At 38.1% G+C, this 20978-nt stretch overlaps 4 protein-coding genes across 7 annotated transcripts; 3 read left to right on the forward strand and 1 right to left on the reverse strand.

Annotated features, from left to right (window-relative positions):
* The first annotated feature begins 173 nt into the window (after positions 1-173).
* On the forward strand, positions 174-2104 carry polr3k (polymerase (RNA) III (DNA directed) polypeptide K). The gene is made up of 3 exons (XM_079456579.1): positions 174-388; positions 1544-1631; positions 1747-2104. The coding sequence occupies exons 1-3, from the start codon at positions 278-280 to the stop codon at positions 1872-1874; spliced, it is 327 nt and encodes a 108-aa protein (XP_079312705.1). The 5' UTR covers positions 174-277; the 3' UTR covers positions 1875-2104.
* A 1-nt stretch (position 2105) lies between these two features.
* Positions 2106-7882, reverse strand: cdip1 (cell death-inducing p53 target 1). Of its 2 annotated transcripts, none has more exons than XM_079456580.1 (5): positions 7724-7882; positions 5975-6113; positions 5183-5299; positions 4786-5056; positions 2106-4403 (listed from the first exon to the last, which is right to left on the reverse strand). In XM_079456580.1, exons 2-5 carry the CDS (start codon positions 6057-6059, stop codon positions 4292-4294), a joined length of 585 nt encoding a protein of 194 aa, XP_079312706.1. In that variant the 5' UTR covers positions 6060-6113; positions 7724-7882; the 3' UTR covers positions 2106-4291. The 2 variants fall into 2 exon arrangements, with proteins under 2 accessions (XP_079312706.1, XP_079312707.1); XM_079456581.1 differs by having other exon boundaries at positions 5183-5296; positions 7724-7842.
* Positions 7883-9647: 1765 nt separating this feature from the next.
* Positions 9648-20978, forward strand: LOC306894846 (intercellular adhesion molecule 2-like). 3 transcript variants are annotated; one of them, XM_079457684.1, is made up of 4 exons: positions 9648-9895; positions 10266-10529; positions 10611-10940; positions 20326-20978. In XM_079457684.1, exons 1-4 carry the CDS (start codon positions 9835-9837, stop codon positions 20388-20390), a joined length of 720 nt encoding a protein of 239 aa, XP_079313810.1. In that variant the 5' UTR covers positions 9648-9834; the 3' UTR covers positions 20391-20978. The 3 variants fall into 3 exon arrangements, with proteins under 3 accessions (XP_079313810.1, XP_079313811.1, XP_079313809.1); XM_079457685.1 differs by lacking the exon at positions 20326-20978 and adding an exon at positions 11821-12958 and having other exon boundaries at positions 9684-9895; XM_079457683.1 differs by lacking the exon at positions 20326-20978 and adding an exon at positions 12193-12851 and having other exon boundaries at positions 9717-9895.
* On the forward strand, positions 13548-16767 carry LOC306894845 (vascular cell adhesion protein 1). Its single transcript, XM_079457682.1, has 5 exons — positions 13548-13743; positions 14240-14506; positions 14707-15039; positions 15117-15365; positions 16382-16767. The coding sequence occupies exons 1-5, from the start codon at positions 13695-13697 to the stop codon at positions 16387-16389; spliced, it is 906 nt and encodes a 301-aa protein (XP_079313808.1). The 5' UTR covers positions 13548-13694; the 3' UTR covers positions 16390-16767.

The following is a 20978-nucleotide window of genomic DNA, read 5'->3' on the forward strand; positions in this document are numbered from 1 at the left end:
AAGATGTACGTTTCTTTTTCTGTGAATCTATGATTATCTAAATATATATATATATATACTTAAAATGCAAATGGTTCAAGCTTTACTTTTTACCAGGTTCACCCGCGTTAGCATCATTCTGCTCATTAGTACCAACTTTAATTCCTATTCATTTCTGGTTTCATTCCGAGCCCAAAACAGTGTGACACGCCGCTGGCCGTCATGTGTTTCTCGAAGTGAAAAGACCGAAAGAAACCGATCGTATTTAATCCCGTTTGTTTTATCCACCTGTTGGAAAATGCTTTTGTTTTGTCCAACGTGCGGAAATGTGTTGATCGTTGAAGAGGGTCAAAGATGCTACAGATTCGCGTGTAATACTTGTCCATATGTACACAACGTCACGAGGAAGGTAATGGGAAGATCGTTACAACACCAAAAGAAGGGAGTGATCTGTATTATTGGCACATTTAGAATTATGTGTTTATAGATTGTGTGCAATTGAATCAAATATGAATGACATTTTCTTATAGTTGCGTGTGTGTTCGGGTCATATACGCATGTTTGTGTCATATTGCGGCTGGCATGCTTGATTTTAAAGGGACAGTTCACCTAGAAATACAAATTGTTTAATCATTTACTCACCTTTGAGTTGTTCCAAATCTGTATAAATGTATTTGTTCTGATGAACACAGAGAAAGATATTTGGAAGAATGCTTATAACTAGGGATGCACCCATATGTATATTCTGGCCGATAACCGATCATTCTTGAGCACTGGAAGACGATAACCGATAAATTGGCCGATACGCAGAACCTAAATATTAACATAACATTTTCTGAGACTGAAATGTATTTATCGAGCTTACTTTACACTAGTTCAACTAATTTAAACTTTTCTCGTGTAATGTTTATTTAGTAAACAGATTGTAGATGTCCTCCCAGAGCGACCCAGAAAGGTGTTCAATAGCCACAAGCCTTACAGGTCTAAATACAGAAAGCATTCAGACAGCAGTCTGATTCAAACTATGTGCTTTTGTTTCTACAATTTACACAACCATACTGTACCTACATCAGCAATGTTTTGCTAATAGCAGTCAGTGAATGATCACAACAGAAAGATACAGTACTGTACTTAACTTTGAGCAACGTGCACCTGAAGTGGTTCAAGCAGATAAATTATTCATCATTTCTCGGCTTTAATATATCGGCCTAAATTTTATTATCGGTTGACAACATTAAAATGACCGTTTATCGGCCGATACCGATACGGCCGATAATTTACCGTGCATCCCTACTTATAACCAGACTTATGCCCCCCTTGACACACATAGTAGGAAAATCTGTCTGAATCTAAGCATTCTTCCAAATATTTTTCTCCTTGTTCATCAGAACAAATAGATTTTTTACTAATTTGGAACAACTCGAAGGTGAGTAAATTATGGCAGAATCTTTGGTTGAAGTATCCCTTTATTGTAAAACACACAAAGCAAACCTTCGATAAATGACGGTTTCATATTGCTATTAAATCGTTGTTTAATAACTTTTGTTTGAATAACATTTCTTAGGTGAATAATAGAAAGTATCCCAAACTGAAAGAAGTCGATGATGTCCTCGGAGGCTCTGCCGCATGGGAAAACGTAGATTCAACAGCAGGTAAAGCCCATGTCGGAGTACATTTTTTTTTATATGATATACTTTATGATAGCTTCAAATTACTTGTTACTTGGTTTGTGAACCATAATGTATGTTCTCATTTTATTCTTTGTAGAAACTTGTCCAAAATGTGAGCACCCAAGGGCGTTTTTCATGCAGATACAAACCAGATCTGCAGATGAACCAATGACAACTTTCTACAAGTGCTGTAGTCCACAATGTGGGCATAGGTGGAGGGACTAAATCACATTTTGGATTATACATCCAATACAATGCACTCGGTTTCTATAGATGGCAATATAGTTAAAGCGACATTTATCTTTTCGCATGCTTTTGACATTTGGATACTATAATATATCAGTTAGGTATATGATCATTAATTTATTTGAGGTCACTCCATTGTTTACAGACAGTTTGTTCTGACCCCATGACGTTTTTGTGGGTGGGTGTCAATAAAAAGAAAACTCAAGATGATCTGGTTTGTCCATTTATTTCCTCAAATAATAACAGGTCAGTATATTTAGTTTTACATATTCATTGGAGACTTCTGTTTAGCATTGCATGTGCCACAGATTATTCTCAAGGCATCTATCTACAGTTGCTGCATTCTGGTAACACAAGCTTGACATTTACTCTGTCCGGCACAGCATCAAGTCACAAAGCATGTAGACCTAGTCAAGAGCATATTAAAGGGAGCCAGCCTGGATTGTGCAAGTAAACCTCATGAACATGCATTACATATTTACTGGAGATTATTCTACTATTATCGGACGTGGAAGATGGAGATGTATCTGTTATGAAATGATGGCTCATGGCTTGCAAGTTGAGGGTTAGTTACGGTTGCAATGAAGCAATTATAAATGAGGTAAAAAACATACAAAGGTACATGTTTATCTGCAAAGGCTCAAACACTATTGAAAGATTCAGTGTTGACTCAACAGATCTGGTTCAAGAAAAACAAACATATGTGGTCACACAGTGGGTTTGTACACATTTACAAAGAACTATATATTTTCTTTATAATTTACACTACAGGAGAAGTCTGATGCTTTAATAGACATAGTCAGATTGTCTAAAAGAGAAACAGAATATGACAGTGTCTGAATCTCCTTGTTGAAAGCAGTACACAACATTCAGTAATACAATATTCAGATATATAGTGTAATATATGCATGATGTAGAATCTTTTGAAAAACAATGCGGTAAATAACATCTTTTAGACAGGACGGAATCCTTTGTAATGTTTACAAACTGTATTCTGCATCCAGGCCTAGGTTCTATACGGAGATGCAATAAAATAACCCTTTTTAACCATCTTATCAAAGGTACGTTGGATGGTAAAGCCAAAAATGGTTCTTCTATGGCATCATGAAGCACCTACGAGTGTAGGTCATCACTTTTAGGATGATCCAAAAATCTAAATCATCAAAGCTTTTCCACATAAGAAACAAATTAGCAGAAATGTCAAGGATAAATGCCAAAAATGAAACGATCTGATCATTCCAGAGAAATGGGACAATCATCTCTTAAATCCCTGTGGCCCGTTGCACACAGTGAACAGTACATCTCCGTTGAGTTCTGAAGCTCAGTGTAGCAAGCGGCACATCGTGATGCGTTGAGCTCAGAGGACATATGGCCCTATGAAACACTGTCAAAGATTACAGTGATGTCATGCAGCGGGCTTCAACATGCTGGAGTATTCCAACAGCAAGCAGATTTAAATAACCTGTACCAAAACTTCCTCTCTTTAGAGGAAACAACTTCACTAGGTTCAAGTAAAGGAAAAAAAACAGAACCTCGGCGGTCCTGACCACAATTAACATAAAAAAATGATGCTTTTCTGCAAGTCGCACAGCTTTCATCTACTGTAGCTTAGTGACAACGGAGACAGCTTCTATAGTGGTTCAAGAAGCACCGAAGCTATAGTTTTGATTCACAGTTTAAAAGTTAATTTGTATTCGACCCTAACATTAACTACATTGCATTAACACACTATAAGCTTTACGGAGTAGCTTGTTGAGAAAAAGAAACCCTTCATTTGAAATGAACCAGATCTACACAATAATGCACATTACATCAAGTGAACTGCAAACAAAAAATAGCAACAAACAAAAGTTAAGGAAAAAAAAACATTTACGTTTGCATTAGATGACAAATACAGAGAAACTTATTTTCACAGGAAAAAGCGACGTTACTCTAGGACTTTAATAATAGTCTCATTCAAAGACATTCAATGTTAAAATAATGCATAATCCTACAGTTAAAATAAAACAACACTGATCTGAAGTGAACTTCAGTTTTGCTAGGTAACATTCACGTACGAGCTTGACAAAGATACCATTTAACATTTTCTCCAAACTCGTACACTTTTGTTGCAAAAAAAAACGTAATAGTGCTTTAATGACTCAATGTTATCGTTTTGCATATAAAATGTTTCTCATTCCTTCCATCGTTATCTGCTAAACAGCGCTGCTTTATTTTACAGGTTTTAGCCTCAAACTACATTGTAGTCTCAGTACATTAAGAGTGAGATTTAATATATAAAGTGAGAAGTGACAAATAAATGGGGCGGAAAATAAAAATATGGGTATCAGACGGAAAAGAAAGTTGTCAACCCACCAGACTGAGGTCACAGGACGATTGTTTTCAGCATATAACTGTTAGCATATGCGCTTGTATGTGTAAATATAGCCCTTGCAGTTCGGGCAAGTATGCGTCACATCCTTGAGTTCGTCAATCATGCAGGGGATCAAGCAACAGCCCAGATCACAACTGCAAAACAAAGAAATAAACAACGTGCTGTCAATCTTGAGGAATCTTAAAGGTGAATTTCTGGGCCAATAGCATTACAAAAACAGAATAGAAATCGCTTCTGGATAAGCCCTTACGACAATGCAGCATATTTAAATGATGACATTTTTGCATATTTTATACATAATCTTTTTCATATAAAAATAATTTCTTAACCGCTTATTTGCAACAGTGCAAATTGTGGAAAGCACTAAATAAATAACATTGAACCAAATAAGCTGCGATACGAGAAAGTATTTGAACACTGAATAGCACCTTCAGGCCTACCGAATGTCATATTCTCTCAAACATACAAAGACGGCCTTACATAAAATCCTACTGTTGCTGCTCTATTCACACTTACCCGACAAAGAAGCAGAACAGACAGAAGAGGGTGTTCATGAGGCCGATGTCATGGCTGATGCGGGTGATGATGGGCTGCTGGCAATGTGGACACACGGTTTGCACTGGAGCTGACTGGAACATCTCCCCCTGCATAACAGTCACAGTGGTGGCTGCACCAGGAGGAGTGAGAACCGTGGCCGTGTGACCCGGTGCAAAGTTACTGGGCCCCGGACCATAGTGCTCCATTCCCACTGAATGAGGAAAATGCCCAGGGGGAGGGTAGTAACCACCTGCAGCGGGGAATATATTGCGATAATGAATTTCTTTTGTATAACATACAGAGGTGAATGGTAAACCCACGTGGGGATGGTACCTGGTCATTGGTACAGCCATAGGCTTAGGCATTGCGCTCTCACCTGGCACATGCGGTGGAACAAAGCCGGGCTGTAGAGTGGCTTCATAAGGTGGAGGTCCGTATTCTGGAGGCAGGGGGTGTGCCTGTGGTGGTTCTGTCATTACTGGAGCATTGGCTGCTGATGAAACATGATATGACAAAATTAAAGAAAGAAATCACAGACCTCCAGCATCACACCATGAATCAGGGACCACTAGTGAGAATGCGTCTATTTTGAAATCTATTCTATTTTCGACCCAGCAGAAAGTTACGTTTATTCATAGTTAATTCAAGTTGATTTTTGTTTCTAGAAAGTCTTGTATTTAATAATAAAATATTGCATAATATATAGAAATAGCTCATTCTAAGGTAATAAAAACATAACTCTTCATTGTGTAGGCTCTTTATACATCTCTGAACACATAGTTTTGTATATTATATTGCATTTCTATCAATAGATCACCCCACACTGGACCTTTAAATATTGTTTATTGTAAACATTCTTCAAACTACTAATAACTGAAAACATTGCCGATTCTCTTTGGTCTCAGGCTTCTGCATCCCACTCTAATTCTAACAGCATTTTGCACGCTGCAGTTTCTTAGTACATTTTAGTCTGGCCACAACATTTGACACTGACATGTTTTGAGCAAGTACAACTATGAGTGCCCTTTAAACGTAAATGCATTTCCTCTGGCTTCATGAAATTTTAAAGAGCTGTGAAAAGAGGGAAACATATATTCTGTATACGATTAAAGAAAACGATTTCAAAAGACCACACAGACGAGAAAAAATATCTACTGTAGAAATTTACCATAAACTGGAGGTTGTCCATTTTTCTCCTCGAGAAGAGGGGCATTGGGGCCCCCTGGATAAGGAGGAGGGGGGTCACTGGACATGTTGATTCCCTTGACGGGCGCTAGAGAAGGGACCTCTGCTCACACTGCCTGTTTCTGTAGTGAACACAAACATGACGGATGGTTCAGTCTGAGCTCCATCTATGACTACAGTCTCATTTAGTTATCACTGAGCAGATACACACTCCCTGCTCATTCTCCTGAGTCCATCAACAAAAAGAACACACCCACAACCATGAATGATGTTTGCTTTGCACTTTAAACAAATAATTGTCAGCGGTGAAAGCCACAAGGCCCTTGGCTACATAAATGAACCAGTAGACAACAGATAATGCACTGTTTATATAATTCAACCAATAACAGAGGAGGAAGGAAGAAAGGAAGAAAGGAAGAAAACTGGAAAATATCATTTGGAAGTTAAGAAAACATATCCACCACAAATATAATCTACATTTCCCAAGTATCACCCCCAAACATTCCAAATCACATAAACATGTGGCGTGCCCACCAACATTATGGGTTTTCAAACTGGGGTCCGTGGACCCCCAGGAGGCCTCCAAAAGGTTGCAAGGGATGCTCAGAAATTTCATTTAAAAGTCAACTGAATATTAGGATTGTTTCAAGTGTTTATCAGCTTTTTTGCTACACAGATTCCAGAATGTTCATTGTATCCTTGCATCTCATGTTAATTGTATCTAGATACACACAATGTATCATCCTAGAGAGGTTTTCTCTCCATAGTTCTTTTTTTGCACTCCAAGTGAAAGCCAGCTGTTTACGTTCAGAATCGATATGTTGTCTTTATAAAATCATATTCATCTAATAAAGTTGAAATGTTTCTTTACCCCTGCCCCACATAAAAGGTGTCGTGACATCTTTCGTGTAATTTAACACAGGAAATAAAGCAGGAAATGCATAAATAAAGGCACGTGTCTGCTACTATATCTAGATCATATAAATGTGTGTCGAGTGTAACTTGTACATATTCTGCCAATAAACGACCTCTGTTGTTTACGATAAGTAAGATTGGTCTATAAGATCTATAATGCGGTGGTTGTTGACGTCAACTCGTCTAATACACGAGTGTGTCACTGGGGCATTTGATGTGTTTGTTCTCGTGTTTTCTAGAGTGTTGTGGATAGAGAGCAGCGAACAGCCGACCTCGAGTTTAATCCCAGATAGCAACACGGATTACGTAACTTCTCTGAATTTGATGATTTCACTATTACGTCACTTTGTGTGCGCGTGTGAGCTAGCCTTACGTTTAAGGACGAGTCATTTAAATAGATATAAGTGTCATAAATAATTGTCTTTGTCATAAATCCTACTATGGGGGTGGAGTTCACCTAAAAATACGCCCACGTTCTCTACACTTCGCCCAAATATAGCACGCAAGTGTAGTGTGTGTGACCATCGCTACGCTTTGTTGCAAACAGCAAAGATTAGCAAGCACAGCTCACTGCTTTTCACGCACATTAAGATAAAACTGAAGCATGACCAACCTCGAGCTACATAGCAGCCAAAGTGTACATCACACAGGTCAAATATGTATCGATAGATAAACAACGTAAGCAATCGAAATCCCTTGCGATCATCATCAATGATTCGAGCGCGGGCCTCGGTCAAAAACACACTGATGGCTCCAGTAGCGTTACCACGACAACGCTATAAAACGCGTAATAATCACGCAGGCAAAGCCTCGTTACCTGTGGTATCCCTCGAGTTAATGAAGATGTCGGGTCGAAGAACTCTTCCAGGGTTTTCAGATCATACGTTGTTGGCGTTCTCGGCTCCACTTTTCCAGTAACATCCGCTGCTGGGTGGGATTTGACGTAAACATGGAAGATGGGAGGCGTATGAGGCACACTTTTGTGGATGAGACCTTTCCTACTATGGCCAGGGATTGGTTCATAAATATCAATTAGGTTACGTGAGTCGATAATCCGCGAAAACGGCGTTGCGTAATCAATATTCATAAGCGACGCCTTCGTCGTAGGAGGGGCAAATTCGTGACGACCGGGTGCATGTTATAATTGTGAAATTTATTTGAATGTTTGCTGGTTTATTATAGATTTATTACGGTTAAATATATTTTATCAGTCATTTGTGAAGTGGTATTTTGGTTTTCTTTTAGATCTCAAATGCAGGAGAAAGTGGGTATCAATTATACACGTTAATTCATTTATGTGCAATTTAACAATGTTTTAGTGACTACCACGATTCATCTAAGAGGAAGCCTTGCGAAAAGCATACAAGGATATACTAAAGCATTTACAGAAAACATAAATATAGTAAACATAAGTATTCTCGTTTTATTAACCAAGCAATTGTTTAACATGGTTGTAGTAAGACTGTAGTTAAAAGTTTGTAGTTATACAAACATTAGTTTCACAATAATACATTCATATTTCCCAACTACATTATATTCATCTTCTGCTTTGAACATTTTAACAAAATCTAATGCTTCAATGAAGTAAACCGAAAGGGATGGAAAGTTACATTATGAAGTTATTGGTAATATATTTCAATCATATTCAATAGCACAATACAGTGAGTAGAATCATGAAATTGTCCAGTCACGCCTTATCCATCCTTACACCAAGTGATCTAGGTTGAAGTCAGCTAAAAAGATTGGCTAACCCATATATACGTACATATATCATATGTCGATTATGTATTTATATAAACATGTTTAATTTTTTTTTATTGAAGAAACATATGCAAATATACAGAACACTCAGAAGAGTATCAAAAGGGTAACATAAAAGATAAAGGTTACAGGGTAATTACAAAATAAATATCGTACAGCTTTACATGAGGAATTTATATTAATAACTGGTTAATCCGGAGTATCAAAACCATTACAAAGTAATTGTTCATACAATTTCAGGAATCTATTACATTTTTTGTTTTTAGATAAACTAAAAGATTTAAGCAGTGAGTCTATTTCCACCAAAAAGTGAGAAAAGGTAGGGGGTGACCCCATACATTTTTGTTTATGGATGAAAAATTTGCCAAATAAAATAAAAACGTTAAAAATGTATTCTTTCGATGTGTGGGAGTCAGTATAATAACAAATAATATCTGTCAAGTTAAAAGAGTGCGTATGAGTAGAGGTATTATTCAGATGGGAAAATACGTTAGACCAAAATTTCTGAACCAAATTGCAAGAATAAAACAAATGTATTAATGTTTCATCTTTGTCCCCACAAAACGAACAAGCACCGGAGATATCAATATATCTTATGTAATATTTTAAAGTGGACTTCTTTGGACTTGTTGGGAATAAAATATCTATGTGGTAATAACCACGCTCTTCTCCGTTCAATATTTCCTACAAAGGCAGCCCAATGTGATCTGCCTCTAGGGCAAATTAGATCTCTTTTTTGAAAAACCTGGCGAATATGCTTATTATTGCATTTCTTATCATAAATGCTAATGCCATCCAACAATAAAGCCGATTCCCTCGTATCATTTTGGTTGTATAATAAATGACTTTTAATCAGTTGCACTAGACCTGTAGGAATAGCTTTAAGTACAGTGTTGAATAAATTGCTGATGATGTCTACTTTGCAAAGAACAGTTGCATAGTTGTCATTGCTTTTACATCCCAGATGACGTCGCCAGTGCGCAGAATATTGCGCAGATTTTGCAGACACTTTATACGGGGAAGACGCCCAGTCAAAGGAAATAAAAACATATGTGGTTGGGGTTCGTTTATGTGAAGCTTTTCAATCACGCATCTCAGTAAAAATAGTGTGCAGACTTGAAGAGATCAGTTGAGGGACCTGTTATATGTTTTCTGAACGCATACAACATGTTACGTTTTTTTGGACTTTTTTGTCTCTCTGCCTTTTGTCTTCTTGTGAGTCTCACAGGTATGTATCTTGACTTCAATTCCTCTTTATTCTGTTTTATGCCTTAAACACAGATAGTTTGTATCCGTGAATATTTAGTTTTGAACATTATTTCATGAGCAAGGTACTGTAACACTTTACTCCAAATGTCAAGCAGATGTCTCAGTAGTTCAGCGTTTTTAGCTGTTTACCATATTATACTGTAGACGATCTTCACTATATAAAAACATTCTCAGTAACTTGAAGGTTTATGGCACTGGTGCAGCACTTTAAATAGAGCATAGCCCTGCAGGCCAGTGGTCAGTTACAATATATCACAAAAGTTTACTATTGTGTTTGCTTGTCATCTATATGCTGTTTTCCATGCTTTGCTGTTCTTTATATTTAACAGATACAAATGCTAAATGTCCTGTTGAGTTCAACCCAAAGCGAGTTGTTGTGAGGTACGGCAGCTCTGTGTCAGTGGACTGTAGCACTACTATCACACATAAGGGGATCGGATGGGAAGCCAGTGAGGGATCAGTACCCATGAAAAGAGACCAGAATCTGATCACCTGGAGTGTCCAGAGCCTGAGACTATGGGACATACTGCCAATCTGCTATATGAACTATGACAGCGCACAATGTGAAAGTTATCTTCCAGTCACTATTTACAGTAAGTTTCATTGTCATTATGGGATTCCCATTCTCAGAATATAATATCTACATGACTTGAGGTTCAAATCTTGCTTCACAGAGACTCCAGATAGTGTGTCCATCAGCACAGGTGATCACACAGGACCGATGACTGAAGGCTCCACATATGAACTTCACTGTGATGTTGTGAATGTGGCTCCTGTTCAGAATCTCATTGTGAAATGGTATAAAGGAGAAACTCTGGTGCGTACTGAGACCTTCACAGACACCACCAAGACTCCAGTGAATAAATCATCAACACTTCAGATCACTGCAGACAGACGTGATGATGGAGTTCAGTACAGATGTGAAGCAGAGCTGGAACTGGGAGCAGAAGGACCTCAACCTCCTCCTACAGTGATATCAGAACATATTCAGATGACAGTAGCGTGTAAGTCTGATTGATTATTTACATTTATGCATTTGGAAGATGCTTTTATCCAAAGTGACAGCGCATTTAGTGCATGCATGTCTTTTATCGTTATGTGTGTTCACCGGAATCAAACCATCGGTCGCTTGCACAAAGAAGTAAATTTTAATGAGTAAAAGGACCCGACAGTTGTTTTGGTGGAGCCTTACAGCACACAGCTCAAGCACACCCAGTGTATATGAGAAACTACACGTGCACCGCCAAAAACATTTTAGGAGACTCTAGCAAAGTTTATATCATCAATTCTGCAGGTAATTCATACATTAACATTTAGTCATTTAGCAAACGCTTTTATCCAAAGTGACTTACAGAGAGTTCAGGGAGCAATAAGCGATATGTCATACAGGAGCAATAAAACAATAGGTGCTAATACAAAGTTACTAGTTTCCACAAAAGCCAGACCAATAAGTGTTGAGAGAAAGAGAGAGGGTTGGTGTTTTTATTTCTTTCATTTGTCGGTCAAGTATTCACAGAAGAGGTGTGTTTGAAGTAGTTTTTTAATGTTGTGAGAGATGTGGTTGACCAGACCGAGTAAGGAAGAATGTTCCACCAGGAAGGAGTTGTGAAGGAGAATGAGAGTTGTTAAATGTTGATGTAATATACGTGATTGGATGTGATGTTTATAATAGGAACCAAGCATATCTATGTTGTTTTCGTTCAGGGCACAGAATAGTGGGGCCCTTGCAGCTTAATGCTGCGGCTCCTATAGGCTCTCCGCAGAAGCACATTGTGTGTCGATGGGTTAAGTTTTCGCTCTCTCTTTTCGTGAAAGTGCTGCACGTGAGCGGAGAGAAGAGATTTGCCAGGATAACATTTCGTGCCTTATGGTTGTCTCCTGCAGGTCAAATAAAGGAACTATGGGCTTCATCATTCTGTCTTCCCTGAAATTCTTTAATGAAACAACACAACCAGAGCGAATCTGTTACATAAAATTGGTGCCGTGACCCGGTTCTGCTATATCGGCCGCAGCCGATCGACGGGCTTAAGCATCGTGCCCAGGGCTGCTCCTAGCCATTTTGGTGCCATAACCATAATTCCATTATGATGCCCCCCCTGAAAAAAAATATATTTTTGCCAGTTTAACTGTTTATGTTCGGCCGTTTTCTTTTACATATACATGGCTAAAATGTGCCTGCAAAATAATTTTTCTAAAGCCTAATAAAATAATATTAGATAAAAAAAATGTATTAGACTATTTTTGGTGCCCCCTCAGCACTTGGTGCCCTACGCACAGCGCATGATGCGCCTGGTTGGAGCGGCGGCGCTGAGCGTGCCTGTGGCATGGGAGTTCCATACATCAAAGCCAAAGAACCAAGGTCGCCAATGTTCTGGTGGTAAAAAAAATACTTTTCTGGAGAGGCTGACATTGAACTTTAGCCTGCTTATATGTAAATTGGATTATTGAACTGTTTTCCCTCTATACTTAGCTCACATTTTCGCTTGATTTTTATGCAACCTGTCCCAAAGCTGATGGTTGATATCTCACAAAGTGCCCTGAGGAGATCTTCATTTACATATAAAAATGTGAAAAAATGTTAATTGACTTAAATGAAATTATGTACTGAACTACTTTTTTTAGAATTGCGTGTTTACAGTATTTTTGGATGCGTGTGTTTTCTATTGGAGTGAATATTCTTGTACAAACTCTCTTTTTGGATTTGCATTTGATTCAATTTATTGTCATTACACACATACAAGTACAGTGCAACGAAATGTATTACGTATTTTTTTCACATTTTACCTATGACAACAAGTTTCAATTCACACACACAAAGTGTAACTGATGTTTGATTTTGACACTGTGAGTCTTTCGGATCTTTCATCCGGTATGCTGTTGAACAATCAATTAAAAATGTTTTTAAGCTTTTAATGTAAAAATCTTATTCTTTAATCTTCATTATACCTCAACAAGATCAGAATCCGGATTGTAGCAGAGTTATAAATCCATCGCTGTCGTGTATTAAAGTCACTGCAGTTTCAAAACAAGCCGCGTTGTTCATGATTGATATAAGAACTTAACGTTAGAGGAAAACATTAATTGTAATGATTTTTAAACAAAGTCTTTATGTGTCTCTTTTGTGTGTGTTTAACACAGTGACCGCTATGATTTCCCCCTGCCAGAAATGTGTGACTGAGCACAGAGTGTTGCCATAGCAACCTCTCTGCTGCGAGGCATTTCAAGACAGCATGCGCTGGGACTAAGTAGCTCTTGACCAAGATAAATGCATTTAAAAAAATAAAGAACACAAAAACACACGTGATATGGTAATTGAAACATTACTTAACGGGGTCACCCTTTAAACCACATATATAAGAACAAATGTTTTAAATAAACAAAATCAAATGAACTGAATAAAGCAGCTAAAGGATGCTGAGCGCTGGTAATGTATATAAACAGTTGCAGACATTTTTTACAAGATACATTTTGGTTTTACACAATAAATGGGGTCAAATCAAACAAACCAACACAAATCATCACCAAGCAATTTTATAAACAAATCAATTTTCATGAAAATAAATGTTAAGTGCACGCAAAGGGAAGGCTGAATTTAATGAGGCCCAGTGTTTCAATCCCCCCTCCGGACCCTTCGATACAGGGGAAGGCTTTTGTTGGCAGACACAGTTCACTGTTTTTAGTTGCCAAGCAAGACCTGACTTGGAATTCCTCTTGCCTCTGTGCCTGGACTACAGCAGATTTCAACCATTTTGAACAAAATGAAAAACATTATTTTGTGGTTTCTTGGGTTGTTCATTTTCGAAACAGGTAAGATGTTTTAGTAAGCATGTGGTGTTGTGTTGTTGTCTAATGTTTTAATGTAAGCTGGGAGAAATCATTATTTAAGTTTAAATGATCAATGTACTGCATATCTACTTAAGATATTACAGAAAAGCTGACAGATTTTTTAAATCAAATATTTTGATGAATTTCTGTTATTAAGAAGAGGTATTTTACAGTAGATAGAACCAAAACCTTTACTCTCAAAAGAAAATAAATCTTTAAACAAAATGTTTTACTTTAAAAATATAAGTGTAACATTTTTTTTAAACAATCTATATATTTTTTCTTTGATCTTTATCATAGATTTAATTATAAATCTAACAGATAACACAAAAAAAGCATGATTTAAAAAAATCTATTGTCTGTTTTTACAAATGAACTCAAATTTTGTTTATATGTTCTGTGGTGAGCTATTAAAAATATGTATATAAAAATACATTTGATGAGGGATATTTTGATGATATTTATCAAAAAATTTCAGTATCCGGTGACAGTTGCTCTCTAGGGATATCTCCTTCGAGAGTAGTTGTGAAATATGCAGATCCAGTGTCAGTAAGTTGTGTGGCTTCTCGTCCGGTACGGGTGCTGGGATGGGAGTCAGTCATTGGTGCATCGCACACACAACATGACCAGAGCGTTCAGTGGCGGGTGGATAGTTTGACTGACTGGATTGAGGAACCGATCTGCTATGGCGTGTTCTTCACTGCACCTAGACAGTGTGAAGAAAAACTAAACCTCGTTCTATACAGTAAGTACATTACTTGGATTATTTCATTCTTCTACAGAACACGAAATATATTTTGAAGAATGTTGGTAACCAAACAGCACCGGCACCAATTGACCTCCATTGTATGGACCCAAAACCATTGAGACATAGCTCCACAGTGGAAAGAGTCATATACATGTTTTGAATGGTAAAAAGTTGATTATGGATTTTTTGTCACGCAGAGAAACCAGACAGCGTCTCCATAAGTTTAGTGAATCACACCAGTCCAGTGGTGGAAGGAAGAGAGTACCAGTTACAATGTGAGGTGCACAACGTTGCCCCTGTCCAGTACCTTGCTTTACGCTGGTACAGAGGACAAACTGAGGTTTACAACCACTCCTTCTCAGAGTTGTCACCTGCTACACCAGTGCAAGTCTCATCCACCCTACTGATAGTCCCAACCAGAGGTGAAGATGGAGCTCACTACAGATGTGAAGCAGAGCTGGAACTAGGAGCAGAAGGACCTCAGCCTCCTCCTACAGTGACATCAGAAGTGCTCAGCATTAATGTTCAATGTAAACAAATATCTGCAACAATAAACCAAAGCTACAGTCCAAATAGTTTGAGGTTATCTGTGTTTTCTTTCACTCAGATCCCCCTGACTTCACCAGCCCTGGCGAGGAGATACTTGAAATCAGCGATGGTGAAGAAGCAGTGCTGAATTGTGTTGCAGTGGGCAAGCCCTCTCCTGAGTATACCTGGACCTCCTCAAACCTTCAGGAGGTTCATGATCAACAAGTTTTGACGGTGACGACCTTAGGCCCGGGGGCTTATACATGCACCGCATCCAATATCCTCGGGAAAAAGAGCAAAGAATTCATCCTCAAGCACAAATCCAAAGGTGAGAAAAGTACAGTAAATGTAATGTTGTGTTTTGCGAAAATAGACATTTAGTGAAAAACAGCATTGAACAGGAAAGGATTCAAAACAGCAATCTCAGGAGTGTTTTGGAATCTTGTGTTTTGCTAAAATAGACATTTAGTGAAAAACAGCATGCACAACAGGAATCTCAGTAAATGGTGAAAGTGGTCAATAGTTTGTGGACACTCCCTTAAAATGGATGAATTTAGTTTTTTTCAGGATTTAACTGGAATCTAAGTATGTGGAAATGCTGAAGTGTTGAAAGTGGTCAATAGTTTGTGGACAGTCCCTTAAAATGAATGATATTAGCTTTTATCAGGATTTAACAGGAATCTTGGTATGTGGAAATTCTGAAGTGGTCAATAGTTTGTGGACACTCCCTTCAAATGAATGACTAGCTTTTATCAGGATTTAACATGCGAATAACAGTACCGTCCAATGAGTTGGGTGGAGTCTGGCTCTCTTACCATACTAACAGATACTCCTACAAGAAGATAAGACCTTCCACACATTTTTTATTCCAACAAAACAACATTGCTTGTTTTCCTTGTGAACATTTCTTCACAGTCATTCTCTTCGCCCATTACCATCAAACCTCACAAATATTTACATATCTAAATATCCTCCTAAAGGGTTTGAAAGGCTGCACTTTATCTTATAATGATCTTTTATGAGGTTGTGTTCATATCAGGCGTCTTGTCTAGGTTAACCAGCAAGACCAGTATCACAAGAAAGATTATGCTGGTTTACCGGAAACCAGCAAAACATTGTGAGCTGACCATGGTAAAGTGCTAAACAGAAAAAGGATGCAAAGAACAGGAAATCATGTAATGTGACAGCAGCCTGTGGTGCCTCCTCTGTTCTTGCAAGAGAACAGGCCATATCGCTTTTTGTAATACAGTTGACAGTTTTGTTTTAGAGATTTATGAAATGGAAAAACATGAAGTTGTTTTCAATGAATATCTGCCATTGACCATGAATATGTTTGTATCACAGGTGTTTAAGTCTATAGACCTTCCGAACAAATGGAAGATGCACAGATTCACCCGGTGTGCTCAGGACTTTCTGAACACGGAGGTTCAAAATGTAGCTTGACTTTAGAATGTAGAAGGTTTTTATTCGCCTGATGCCTTATTTACAGTTATATTTAGGACTCTCTTTTTTCAGGGGTTTTGTAAAATATGAGAGTCACACCTATACAGTGTATTTGTAATGTGTAAAAACAGCATTCCTAGAAAGTGCTATTTTAACAGTTTCAACTGTGATGGCTTAAACATTGTATGTTTGTTTTATAGATATTAATTCACATAATAATAATGAAATGAACATAGTATGATTTTGAATTTTTGTCCCTGAATTGCCAATAAAACGATTTTACACTCTTTGTCACCGACGTGTTATTTGTTCAAGAAAACTAGTAAAACATTTTCTAGAGAAATAAATCGAATCCGTTTAGAATAAATGTGAGATCTAGTATAGACTAATATTTATCATATTCATATGTGATTAAACCACCTTAATTGTTCACCATATACAGTGCAGTGTTTATATAGTAAAAACTGATAGTTTAAACAAAATACGCAAGCTAGAGCTATAAAAGCAATACAGTTCAAGGGCGAAAGAAGAATAAATCTCTGAAAGCTACACTTTACAACGCACCACCTCTGCCTGGAAATTGCCTGTCACATAATAAATCTGATGAAAGTAATGATGAACAGATACTTCTATTATCTCCATGAAATTCAGCATAGGTCATGTAAAAGTCATCTCACTTCTCTGGTCTTGCTCTTGCTCCTGCTCACAATCCCAATTCCTTTTTTTAAGTTTCGAATAACAGGATTAGATAAAGTGTTGAATAAATTGTTCCCCAGAACTATCTCTTGTCTTTCTTTTACACTTCAAGTGTGTTTATCTCTAGCACCACCTGCCTGCCTTCTTTAAGTGATTGCATGGCTGTTTAATGGCTCCATCTTGTGGGTGTCTGAAGTGACTTATGTTTCATAACATAAACCAATGGTGTGTCTATAAAACACATTTAATTCACAGATTATACCTAGATAAATTACCTCAGAAATTACTGAAAAGACAATGCAGAAAAGCAGAGCGCTTGTGGCGGAAGACAAAACTTGTAGTCCATTATAACCTCTACAAAGACACCATCCATGCTTTCAATATGGAACTAGGCAAAGCTAGGCAGACTTTCTTCTCAAATATTATAAACAGCAACTTAAACAACACCCGGACTCTTTTCGCTACAGTAGACAGACTGACAAACCCCCCAAGCCAGATTCCCAGTGAAATGCTCTCAGACAGCAAGTGCAGTGAGTTTGCTTCTTTCTTCTCTGATAAAATCAATTATATTTGAAAGGTGATCAGCACATCCTTGAGTAGCGCTGGGGTCAGGCAGATCACACCACAACCTGATAAAGTAGTTACAATGTCTGATTTTGAAGAAATTGAAGGCAAAAATTTGGAAGAAACCGTTCAACACCTTAAAACATCAACCTGCGCCCTTGATGCACTTCCCACATCTTTTTTCAAAAGTGTGTTAAACTGTTTGGAAGCAGATGTCCTAGATGTGGTAAATGCCTCACTTCTCTCTGGAAGTTTCCCAAACTCCCTGAAAACTGCTGTTGTCAAACCCCTCCTGAAAAAGAGCAATCTGGATAAGACCATATTAAACAACTATAGACCGATCTCAAATCTTCCCTTCATAGGTAAGATAATTGAAAAAGTTGTCTTCAACCAGCTGAACAAATTCTTAAGCTCAAACGGATACTTTGACAATTTTCAATCTGGGTTCCGCCCACATCACAGCACAGAGACAGCGCTCATTAAGATAGTAAACGACATTCGCTTAAGTACTGATTCAGGCAAATTATCCGTGCTGGTCCTACTCGACCTCAGTGCTGCATTTGACATGGTCGATCACAACATACTTATAGACAGGCTGGAAAACTGGGTGGGGCTTTCTGGGATAGTCTTAAAATGGTTCAGGTCATACCTAGAAGCAAGAGGTTATTATGTGAGTATAAGTGACCATAAGTCTGAGTGGACATCCATGACATGCGGAGTCCCCCAAGGCTCAATTCTTGCGCCTCTCCTATTCAACCTGTACATGCTTCCAATGAGCCAAATAATGAGAAATAACCAAATTGCTTACCACAGCTATGCAGACGACACACAGATATACTTAGCCCCATTGACTCCCTGCTCAAATGCATTGATGAAATAAATAGTTGGATGTGCCAAAACTTTCTTCAGTTAAACAAAGACAAAACTGAAGTCATTGCGTTTGGAAATAAAGATGAAGTCAGACCTCTAGAGTCAGACCTTAGCTTCAGTAGTCATGTCAAAGCAATAACTAAATCAGCATACTATCATCTGAAAAATATTGCAAGAATTAGATGCTTTGTTTCCAGTCAAGACTTAGAGAAACTAGTGCATGCTTTCATCACCAGCAGGGTGGATTATTGTAATGGACTCCTAACTGGCCTCCCCAAAAAGACCATAAGACAGATGCAGCTCATACAGAACGCTGCGGCAAGGATACTGAGCAGAACCAGAAAATATGATCATATCACACCAGTCCTCAGGTCCTACCAGTTACATATAGGATAGATTTTAAAGTTTTATTACTGGTATATTAATCGTTCAACGTATGCTCATTGAATACAGACCCATAAGAACACTCAGGTCATTAGGATCGTATCAGCTAGAAATACCAAGGGTTCTCTCCAAGCAAGGAGAGTCTGCATTTAGCTATTATGAGAGCCATAGCTGGAAGCAGCTTCCAGAAGAGATCAGATGTGCTCCCACAGTAGCCACATTCAAATCCAGACTCAAAACACATCTGTTTAACTTTGCATTTGATTAATGTGCACTGTGCCTCTGACCGTCCGACTGTTTGTGCTGTACTTTATTTTATTTATTATCTATTCTAAACTATATTTTATTTTATTTGTATTCTTAACTGGTTAATTTTTCTTTTTCTTATTTCTTCTAAACTATGTTATTTTATTTTTTGTTCTTAACTGGTTACTTTTATTTTTCTTATTTCTTAACTGTTTTATCAAATGGATATTTTTAATTTCTTCTATGTAAAGCACTTTGAATTGCCATTGTGTATGAAATGTGCTATACAAATAAACTTGCCTTGCCTTGCCTTGCCCTTGGGTTCTTCTTTTCGCACCACATGTCCTCTGAACCCCACTTCCAGTGTCAATTACCTCATCCAGATAACTGGCTGCAGCCTCAACAACACTTGCTTCATCGCAACCATACGCGCCAACTCGTTGGCTAAGGCTGTTCTAGCCCTAATGGCACCATTAATGCATGCTCAATGCCCCCGGTCCCGTGTGGCATAACATTACAATAAATTACCATAACCTAGTCGCAATCACATGGGCCACCTGTTGGCCTAGGCTGTTCTAGCTGCTAGAATTTAATAGTTTTATTTAATCAACACTGCATATAAGTATTTATAGTCTGTCTGATATTTGTCTTGTGTTTTGACTTGCATAACAATATATGTTTTGCTTATACTCATATGTTTCATGTAACAATGAAAGTTTCCTTTTTAGAGTTTAGCCCGGGGGTTTTGGGAGATGGCATTTACTGCCACTCTCTTGGTCTCTACTGCTGCAGCCAAGCACTTTTGTACTTAATGGTGGCGCCATGTGTATTTCCCCTGTGTCAAGCTCTTCTTACAACCCACAAGAATTTGTGTAAGGTTTGCTGGAGTTGCACAGAGGTGGAAGGCTGGATCCTGTCCACACCAAGCATGCAGATTTGTTTGTGAGGGCAGCGCATCGTATTTAGCTCTTATAATAAAACTTAGCCTGTTTGTTTCCATAATCCACAGCTCATTCCAAATGATTTTGAGCCATTCAATGCATCTTCTTGATCTCCTATTGACGTTGAATCTCCTCCTCTACCAGATGATGCTGTTCCTTCGGTGTCGCTTATCGCTATGTGGATGTGGTTGACCCCTCTGCCATGTTGAACTTGTCCCACAATGTTCCCATGTCTGAAGGCTGCCTTCGCATCTGCTACCTCTGTTGTTGGGTTCCATTTCCTCCCTGTTGCTTGAAATGGGAAGAGAGAGAGATCCATCCCCGTATAGACCTATGTTGCTAATGCATCTTGGTAGCCAAAGCCATTTCCTCACAGGAGACACCTTGAGCTCATACTTTGAAATTCGTGATGGTTGTCATGTGATCCATGTATGCCCATGCCCTCAGTGGAGGTAGGGACAACCCATTTTTGACACTCAAATTAAACGGGTGTGTTCTTATAAGTCCCTCTGCATTTATATTGATAACATGATTACATCATGGGAGGTTCATGTTGACAGCAGTTATATGTGCAAAAGTACTTGCTGGTTGAGCGGTTCAATATGATGCCTGTCCGCATGTTATGTTCATGTCTAGATTGTCATGTTAATGTGTTTGATTAATGTGACTAATTAATTTGATTGACTTATTTACCTACTGTGCATTTATTTACTTACATATTGTGTTATTGTGTGATTTGGAAATGCAGCATTCACTAAGCCCAAGACAAATTTCCCCAATAAAGTATATTGTATTGC

This window comes from Barbatula barbatula (assembly GCF_947034865.1).
Source record: "Barbatula barbatula genome assembly, chromosome: 5".
NCBI classification, from domain to species: Eukaryota; Metazoa; Chordata; class Actinopteri; order Cypriniformes; family Nemacheilidae; genus Barbatula; species Barbatula barbatula.